The following is a 10,592-nucleotide window of genomic DNA, read 5'->3' on the forward strand; positions in this document are numbered from 1 at the left end:
AGCTGCGATCGATTCAATGCCCAGAGAATGAAATGACCGGGAAAAATTTGAATATTCACAGGCAGAATTGGATGGATGGCTCTTAAGAATCAATTATGGTGAAATTACCCCCTAGCAACTGACATTCATGGAACACCAAATTCCTCATGTGGTACTTGAAGCTCAGCCAAGATTATGTAGCTGTAACATAAGCATAGCCTTAAGTGCCCATTCCCTTTAACAACCCCGATAAGACACTAATGATGACTGATGACAAAGATTCTCAAAGCCAAACAGCCTGCAGGAGCATGAGTCAGCGATATCAGAGGTCATGTTAATGAAGCACCATTCAAAGTGCTGTCTGTCCCTACAAATGTTAATTCAATAGACAAGCACTTTTACTTTACTTAGCGAGGAAGGTGTTAAGGATGTAAGCTCAATGTGGACATACATAACGTATAAGTGTACATCTAAGTGTACTTAAGATTGCAACGCATTTTAGGTCACCAAAAAGACTGTGATGTCACAGACGTATAAGTATTGCATTTCTAGGTATCATAAACATTTTTAAAATATTTTAATAATACAATATATAAATTTGGAAAATTTTGGGAGGAATAAATGATGCCTTGATATTCAACTAAGAGAGCTTCTGTATAAATTGGTATGAATAAATAAAGTGGCTGCAGCATTAGATAAGTGTTTCAAACAGTACTATCCATTCATCGATTCTCTGTACAACTTGTCCTCACTAGATATAGTTAGAGCCGATGCCATCTGATTTTGGGCGAGAGGCAGGGTACACCTTCAACTGGTCACCAGCCAATCGCAGGGCACATATAGACAAACAGCTAGTCACACTCACATTCACACCGATGGACAATTTAGAGTCTTCAATTAACTTAACATGAATGTTTTTAGAATGTGAGAGGAAGCCAGAGTACTCGGAGAAAACCCACGCATGCACGGGGAGCAAAATACAGATTCCACGCAATAAGGGCATCGAGTCCCTTTCTGTACATTTTGCCTCTAATTCATTTAAAGGACTCAGAGATTGCGCAATAAGGGGAAAAAAACTGAAAAACGTACTTTTGAATTAGGACCGTCAGTCCTGTTTTACAATACTAATGAGAGGCAACAACATGAATCTACTTACTGTATCTATTTCCTTTTACTGCAGCCTTTCAGGAAACTTGAAACATTGATCAAAACTGGTCCAAAATATATTTCTCATCTCTCTTCATAGGAGTGTCGGCTGGCATCACTCTGCCCCACTTTCTAAAAATAAACCACTAAATAACCCAATGGGACAGTTTCCCAGGCGTGGTCTGAACCTAGTCCCCAGACACATATTTTTTCATAATCACCTCTCAGAGAGGGGAAACAAATCTTTGTCTACTGTGGGCAGTAAAATTTAAAAAAATTAAAAAAAGTTCAATAACTGTTTACATTTTTAAATTGCTTCAAATTGATGTTTAATTTGATCGCACTGTGGTATATTGGTTATCACATCTGCGTTACTGTCAAAAGATTCTGGGTTTGAATCTCAGTTCAGGGCTTCCTGTGTGGAGTTTGCATGTATGCCCTGTGCAGACAGGGGTTTTCTTTGGGTACCCTGGCTTCCTCCCACGTTCCAAAAACATGCATGTGTTAATTGACGACACTAAAATCCATAGATGTGAATATGAATATGAATTGATGTTAAGTTTGTGCCTGCAATTGGCTGGTAAGGTAAACTCCACCTCTCACTCAAAGTCAGCCGGGTCAGCCGGCTCACACCTAACCCTAACGAGGACAAGCACTATAAAGCACTTTAAATTTCACAGGAATTGAAGCTATATTTTCCATCATAGTATTTTAAACTACGAATCATCACAATTGAAGTATGACTATCTTTGTCAAGTAATTTACTCCCCCTAAAAAGGTTTGTAATTGCCTATGAATGCCACAGTATGGCGGCGAAGCAGAACGTTTGTCTAAATGAAGCTCCCCAACTCACTTTAACATAGTTCCTTTGTGCCAAGATGGCGCCAAAGTAATACTTTAGTGCTTTGGTATGAACACAAAAATAGCAAATGAATAAGTTTTTTTTAGCAAATAACAGAGGATATTTTCCCCCCAAAAATCCGCAAATAGGTGAATTTGCAAATTTGAACGGGGTTCACTGGATATTTTGACTATGTAACTGTACCCCATTGGATTAATAAATGGGCACAAATTAATCGCAAGTAACAAAAATCAAAAAGCCCTTTGTCAAAAAATGTGTGCTTTACTGATAATTTATTAAATAGGTTACAGCAACTTGGCAAAAAAAACTGCCCCTCAAGATGTTTTTGGTCCTGAAGACTTTAAAGGAAGAAAACAACCATGAAAATAATGACTCTTATGCTCTAGCAGCACTTTCTTAAGTCTTTTTTTGTCTTCACTGACTCCTCATAAAAAAATAAATCTGCTCTTTAAACAGATGTGAAAGCTAAACTGAGCTGAGGTAAGAGTAAAGCGTTCAGAGTTACTGTCACCAAGAACGTCTTCCCTGACATGAAAGCTGTCAGCGAGCACACAACTGACCCAATTTCGAGGCCTACTGCACCATCCAGTAAATGATAGTCATGCAGATGGCTACAAACTGCCCAAAAAATGTTTCTCTTCGCCTGAATGCAGGCAAAGAGTGACATTTTTTAATCCAACTTTAATCTTCAGTTCTATTCAGGCCAGTGGAGAACCATCCATTTCCCGAGGCGCCACGCTTTAGCACCTCCTCTGAGCCCAGGGCCTCACGAGCATCCATGACTGCCACCGCCTGACTGGCCGAACAATCGTGCCATCAGCAGCTCAAGATGGTCACGTGTGCCACACGAGATTAGCTCACATCGGGCCAGAGGCTTCTTGCTTTTTATCCTCCACCTAACACCCCATCTATCGTCACACTTTCCTCCTCCTTATTCTATCAAGCAGCCAAACAGCCACACACATGCACACTCTAAATACTGTATGTATTCATGAACAAGCAAAGGAGATGACTGCTGTATGATGTGCTCATATGTTGTTGAAGTCGGTGAACGTTTAATCAACCCTGTGGAAAAATATTGTGCACTCATTGGCCACTTCACCGGCATAATAATTTAAAGAGATCCTCACAAAAATCCTTCTGCTGCTGCAAATGTAATAATGCTAACAATAAGTGCTTATGTTTTCATGGCTGAAGTTTGACAGCTAAATTAATAAATTAATGGCGAGAAAGACAATGCTAAAACAACATGTTACAAATGACATCATATTAGATAACTCACTTTCAGTCTAACTGTGGCGCTGTAATACCCTTTGAAAGAATTACAAAAATTATTTCTATTCAACGTTTGACCTTAAAAAATGGTTAAATACCAGTAACTGTAAAATTTGAGGAGACCGATTTTTTCCATGACAACACAGTAAACGTGGTGGAGAGCAGGCTTTCAATCTCTGTTGGAACATCTCCGTGTGAAGTTTTCACATAGTGCACCAATGTTTTTTTTTTGCGGGCTCTTGAGTTTCCTTTCAAATCCTCGCGTTTTAGGTTAATTGGAGAGTTGAAATTGCCCATAGGTGTGAGTGTGAAAGGTTGTTTTTATCTATCTGACTTGGGATTTCCTGGTGATCAGTCCAGCGTTTACCCTGCCTCTCACTGAAAGTCAGCTGGAATAGGTTCCAATTACCCACTACCCTATTGAGGACGAGTGCTCTAGAAAACGGATGGATGGACAACACAGCGGGATGCATCAATGTGGGAGGTGTGAAATGAAAATTTTCCTCACCTGACCGACATGGAAAACTCCCCAGGAGCACTCTCACTCTCTCTGACCAAAAATGCTCCGCATTCCCTGTGTCTCAGTCGACTTTCTGCCACACCACGAGATATGCGACCTGCAAACCACCTGAAGGTTCAGAAAGAAAACAAAATATTTTATTGCTTTATATTGCAATTTCCATGTGTTTTGCAGAATCTTTGCAAAGTATTAAATTAAACTTGAAAAAGTATTGTCTTTTGATATTTGTGTTGTTATTATAAGAGTGGCATTTAAAAATAATTCTTACAATAGCACAAATCACTGATGCTGTCAGACAAACAAGGTTAAGGCTGTCGAAAAATTATGTTCTTTTTGAAGTTATTTTAAAATGCTGCTACTAAAAATGGACACCACCACTCTGAAAGCCGTGTTAAAAGTTGTTAGTTGTAAAGCAGAAGTACTGTACCACAATATTAATCACAGTTTTTATCCTTTGTAACAATCTGATGAAACAAAAAAGAATAGACAGGCCTTCTCCCATAGGTTTCATCTAAGGAGATCCAATTAATGTTCTTTAACAAGACAGAGCCTGCTGTAATGTTGTCACTTTAGCATCTGTCATTGAAAAAATAGGAGCCCATCTGGTGTGAGACAGTGATAGAAATGCAGTGTGTACCAGCAACTATATACACACACGCGCGACTGCAAAGTGTGAGATTACGTAAATGAGCGTATGAGTAGTACGAGTTTGTTTTATGCTGGGATGCAGATGTCCAAACCAGAGCAGAAGATGCCTAGAGCTGTGACACACATGCACACACGCACACACGCACACACACACACACACGCACGCACACACACACACACACAAATGCTAGCACATACACTAAAGAGCTGTTAAGATAGACCATTGCTGGATGTGTGTTATCTTTTTAGCTACTCTACTGATGCGTCGTGAATATGTGTCTGCATTTGTGTATGTGCATGTACTCACGCATGTGGCCGCAGGTTGATATAGTTTTTGGGCACAAAGCCTTTTCTGTTGTGGAGCTCAGCTGTGTACCAGTTGGGGTCATCTTCCATGTTGGTTATCTAGGGACATGTCAACATAGAGATGAAATATTCACCCATTATGATGACCACTCACACCAGGTTTTTTTTACATTTGGGGTGGCTTAGCCCCCCACCCCACCCCTTGAAAAGATTTGGTTGACGGGGGGACCCCCTAAAATAATCCTCGCGAAGCCACTGACTCACATTATCATTACTGGGTGAAAGGTAACTGTCAATCTTTTTTACTGGGCTGTTCTCTCTGTCTTCTGTTTGGTAAGACAATGGCAAAAATGGCACATGAAGTCATTCTACAGTAATTAAATCCAGCCATCCATTATCCATAAGGCCTGTCCTCATTAGTGAGCTGGAGCCTATACCAGTTTACTTTGGGCGAAAGGCGAGACACGATGGACTGGTCGCCAGCCATTCTCAGCATTTTAATCTCAGTTATTCTATTTTTATTTGACACAGTATTCACACTAGGCGTTCACTTCTAATGATAAAGGTTTCTGACATGGAATGAAACATTTACATCAACATTATAGCAGCAGCTAATACATGCACAAATGTAATAACATGAGGCAGCCACTTATGATGGGATCAGACATTGAGCAAATTAAGAAAGTCTTTGGTTGTAGTTAATATTCTGTGCGCGAGATTGTTTTTTGTAAAATATTTTTATTACTTCCATCAAGGCCTTTTTGTTTTCATCAGTTCATTTGTTTTATAAGAGCAAATGGGGCAAATATAATGAATTTTTGTTTGCATGCACCATTCTGATTTCAGTTACTTTATTCTTTTACTAAACATCACAAGCATCCTCCATGTTTAATCAGTGAAAGTGAAATGGTTTCTCAATCAAATCAAAGTCAGGGTAAACTAGGTAAACTCCCAAAGTGAAGTTGTCAGAAAAGCCCATCAAAGCCCCTTTTGGCAAACCCATTTCAAGCACCAGGTATTTGAATGAAACTGTGAAATGTGCATTTAGACTAGTGTTACATACTGCAGAATGATGTACTGCCCGAAGACAGCATTATTGTTCAATCAGGTTTAGCATTTGATCTCATGCGTGTGAAGCTTTCTTAAAAAAAAAAAAGACCTTGTAAAAATAACATCTTCCCATCTCGTTTTCTCACCTCACACACAACGCCCACTCTGCATACTTTTTCCTTTGCTTCTCATTTCCAAACAGGAGAATGTCACAGGGTTAAAGAGCCAAGCTTTGTGATCATTGTAGTTTTCTGGCAAGCGTCCATTAATTAATGTTACCTGGAACACTAACAGGGATGCCAAAGATACATACTTTTTTAAAGATGCCTTTTAATTTTCTATACTTTGTTTTTAAGACTTTTTGCTCTTTGTTTTTAATCGTTTTTTATTCATGTAAAGTACATTGAGTTACCTTCTGTATGAAATGTATGAATAAATTTGCCTTGCCAATTAGATGGATTGCAGTTATGATTTTGTTTTTACCTATGTTGGAAAGCGAGTATTGTTTTCAGTCCTGTGGGTTGGTTTATATGTGATATTTAGCAGAATTACACAAAAATACACCGCTAATTTCTGACAGATACATGGGTAGAAAGGTAGATATGGGTATAGATATTTTGATAGATACAGTATGTGGATAGATTAACAGATTTAAGGAAACAGAGATTCATAACTCCCTTTGATCACACTCTTTCTACCTTTGTGGACGTCTGCACTTCATTGAATGCCTTTCTTGAGTGATGACCAAAAAGAACAACAACTTAACCTCCTTGGCTAGAGTATATAATAACATTTCCTCAGGAGTTCTAAGTTTGACATAAGCCCCTTTATCATTGCTATGAACTCCAGTACACCCTTCTGTTTCTATAAGACCAACAATGTTAGCGGGAGTTGAAGCAGATTTATTACTCCTTTCCTCTCCTTCTACCATGTTTTCTCACACACTGCTGAAAAATGCTCATTTTAGTTGTTTATAATAATGAGTCTTCAAATAATAATGTGTGGACATTCTTACAATGCACAAATAAAACACTCATGAATACGCCAAGAAGATCATACTCACATTACTGAAAGTGAAAATTATTTGAAGTGCCAGAAAAACGGGTCAGTTAATAATAGGTGAATGATTAACTATGTTTATTTTAGCACCTGAGGTATTGTTGGAATGAAAAAAATACACTTCAGAAGGGTTTTAAATGAGAGACCTGCCTCACAATCAAAACCTGATTTCACTGCCAATTTTCACTTTTATGTTTTACAACTTGGAAAAAAATAGATTTTTATTTTGGGGGCTTTGTGTCAGACTTGGCCATGGAAAAATAGCGCGTCCCCCTTAACAAGGCAATTTTAAGATTGTGAATCGACTGTCCTTCCCACCTGACTAATGTATTGCCACACTGCACACCAGGACATGGCCAAACTCCAACACAAAAACAAATCTGCTTCTCTGGGACAAAAAAAGTGATTTTTGACTCCGTAAAGGGACAATGAGAACAAACAGTAATCCATTCACAGAAAATAAAACGTTTTCCACCATTAATGTGCCTTAGAACATATACAACTCAATTGAGAAAAAGAGAAACCTATTAGAGAGGATAAACAAATATAAACAACTGAGATACTGTGGTTGCACAAGTGTGGACACCTTCCTATAACTTGGGGTTTGGCTGGTTTCAAAATTAACCAATTACATTCAAACTCATGTTAACCTGCCACAATTTAAAATGCCTCTGAGTAACCCCAAATAAAGTTGAGCTGTTCTAGCAGGATTTTCCAGATTTTTTGTAGTCACATTTTACAGCACAAGCTATAATCCACAAATATCTTCCACAGGACCAAAGGTATCTCATTGTTCAAAAGTATTAGTCAGGAAGAGCGTACATGAGAATTTCCAAGGTATCAAATATACCATCGTACACAGTGAAGACAGTCATCATCAAGTGAAGAAAGTATGGCAGTGACATCCACGAACCAAGAACTGGACATCCCTCCAAAACTGACCACAAGACAACAAGAAAACTGGTCATAAAGGCTGCCAAGAGGCCTACAGCAACATTGAAGGAGCTGTAGGAATTTCTTGTAAGTACTGGCTGTTTAGTACATGTGACAACATTCTGCTGTCTTCTTTCTATGTCTGGGCTATTGGGTAGGGTGTCAAGACGGAAGCTTTATCTTACAGAGAAAAGCAGGCTACAGTTTGCTAAAAACCTACTTCAAATCTCCCAAATTTATGTGGGAAAATAATTCTAAAAGTAATGTTTGTCGCAAACAAAACAATGCTCATCACCAAAAGAGTACCGAACCTACAGTGAAACATGTTGTTGGCAACATCATGATTTGGGGCTGTTTTGCTTCAGCTGCAACTACGGCCTAGTCAAGGTGGAGGGAATTATGAACAGTTCCTTATATCAGTCAGTCTTGGCACAAAAAAAGTCAGGGAAAGCCTACTCAAACATCTGAACTTTATTTGGTGGTAATCACAGGGACTTTAAATTTCAGATTTCCATTTAACGTGTTTGAATGTGACTGATTAATTCAGAACACAGCCAGATCTCCACTTGTATGTGCCGCATGCAGTGGACACATCGCCATACGTAAATACTTGTAAACCCCTCCCCACCATGTCATCAACTTCAACCAGCAATCAAGTACAGCATGTGCTGCTTACCAGAAGCGACTGCTGATAGCAATGTCAGCTAACACTAATCTGTGCTTCCAACACTGCAGGTCTGCTGGTTTTATTGCTTTGATCTTTCTGTGTAGTCCAATTGGCGCTTGAAAATGGCCCAGTCTAGCTGCCAAGACATGGGGCAAAAACTTTGCGTGGAGGCGGTAGTATGTAAATTAGCTGTTAAGTCACCGAAGTAGCTCACACAACATTTACTTGGTTATGTAATCTCACATTTGATGGGTGGGAAGCCGCTGGCACTGATGCTGTGACCAGCGATACATATTCTCCGCCAATATGTTGGTACGTTCTCCTTTCAAAAGATGTTGTTTTAACTGAATTACTTAATATCTCCTCCATTTTCCAATCGTCCCACCTCCCGAAGTTTGATTTGTGTACATACGACCCGGCCACCATTGAGCCGACCTCACATCTATTTGTCGCTGATTGTCAAGCTGGCCAGCTCTGGGCATTGTTATGTAGTGCCCCACCTTGGTCCTATTTATTGCATTGAAGAGGAGCTACTATGCATGTCAAACTTTTAAGAAGAGTCAATGGGTAAAGATTTGTGTGCCCCGTGAATACATTGTGAAATCAGACAGATGAACAAAAAAAATTTACTCAACATTAAGTATATACTATTTAACCTGCTCATCTAGAACATAGGTGTCAAACCCAAGGCCCGGGGGCCCGCCACATCATTTTATGTGGCCCCGCGAAAGCAAATGATGCTCGTCAACTTCTGTGTTTTTTGCTAAAATCTGTACCCAAATTCCAAATTCTCATAATAGTAAACAATAGTGTATTTATGTATTTAACTTAAACAATACTTGAACAAACTATTATCCTTTTCTTCTCATTTCAAAACTGTCCATCCATCCATTTTCTGACCCGCTTCTCCTCATTACGGTCGCGGGCGTGCTGGAGCCTATCCCAGCTATCATCGGGCAGGAGGCAGGGTACACCCTGAACTGATTACCAGCCAATCGCAGGGCACATACAAACAAACAACCATTCGCACTCACAGTCACACCTACGGGGAATTTTAGAGTCTCCAATTAATGCATGTTTTTGGGATGTGGGAGGAAACAGGAGAAAACTCCACACAGGCGTGGCCGGGGCTTGGGTTCTAACGGCCCTCTGAGGAAAATCATAACTACAATGCGGCTCGAGACAAAAACGTTTGACACCCCTGATCTAGAAAATGTAGAAACAAATTTAAAAATATTTCTATTTAATATTTATTTTTTTTGTCTATTCAAGGTGATGAGATGCCACTGCTACGAAGTATTAACAATGATTATCTCCCAGCTTTTTGATACATATCTCATATTGGCTCTCATTTAGTTTTGCAGTGCTACCTAATAAAGTGGCAAGTATGGAGTGCTTGCAAATTTTGCACAGTAGTTTCTCTACCAAGAACCAAATTCAAGTTAATGCATTATCCTGATTCATTGCCGTCTGGTAGCTTTCAAGAGGCTTTAAAAATCCAGTAGCTTGATCTCTTCTTGTCTTTTACAATTGTATGAGCCCTGAACAGCTGGTGTGTTACAAATCAAGAAAGAAGTGCCCCAGCTGTGCAAGAAATGAACTTGCTCTTCTTAAAAGAATCATAACACCAAAAAGCAAAAAACAAAAACAAAAAAAACAAAAAACAAACAAAAACAAAAACAAAAAAAAATCCCTGGTAGACAATCTCACAAGTTAGTGGATTTTCTTTATACAGAGACTTGTTTCATGCAAATAATTGTTAACCTATATATTGCACAGATACAAAAAAGTAAATGCTTTTTTTTTTTTGCCTTACCTTTAATAACTCTCCTTTGTTGAAACTGAGTTCATCGCCCTCGGTGGCACGAAACGTATACAGTGCCACTGCTTCCATGCTGAAAACCCTAAGCACACACACACTCTCACACACAACCGCACAATCGAATACTTCCACTAATGTTCCAGAATGATGTTTGGGATTTTAAAAAAGAAACAAAAACAAAAACAAAGAAAAGAAGATGAAGCCTGGTCTATCTGCAGAGAGCAGAGGATGAAAGAGAGAGGGAGCTCAGAGAGAGGAAAAACACAACTGGCTGCTGCTCAGCAACAAACTGCCATGAGTAACATTCGGTGAAAGAGAGCGAGAG

The 10,592-nt window shown here is 39.2% G+C and overlaps 1 protein-coding gene across 1 annotated transcript in view; it reads right to left on the reverse strand.

The window, feature by feature from the left end:
* grapa (GRB2 related adaptor protein a) overlaps positions 1-10,592 on the reverse strand; it is a 34,996-nt gene extending 24,404 nt beyond the window's left edge. Inside the window, exons 1-3 of the mRNA XM_061749454.1 lie at positions 10,262-10,592; positions 4,738-4,835; positions 3,771-3,890 (exon numbers count right to left, since the gene is read on the reverse strand). Coding sequence (XP_061605438.1) covers positions 3,771-3,890; positions 4,738-4,835; positions 10,262-10,339 — 296 coding nt within the window. The 5' untranslated portion in view covers positions 10,340-10,592. The remainder of the gene's footprint in view (positions 1-3,770; positions 3,891-4,737; positions 4,836-10,261) is intronic.

The sequence above is a fragment of the Phyllopteryx taeniolatus genome, chromosome 16, assembly GCF_024500385.1.
Source record: "Phyllopteryx taeniolatus isolate TA_2022b chromosome 16, UOR_Ptae_1.2, whole genome shotgun sequence".
Taxonomy (NCBI): Eukaryota; Metazoa; Chordata; class Actinopteri; order Syngnathiformes; family Syngnathidae; genus Phyllopteryx; species Phyllopteryx taeniolatus.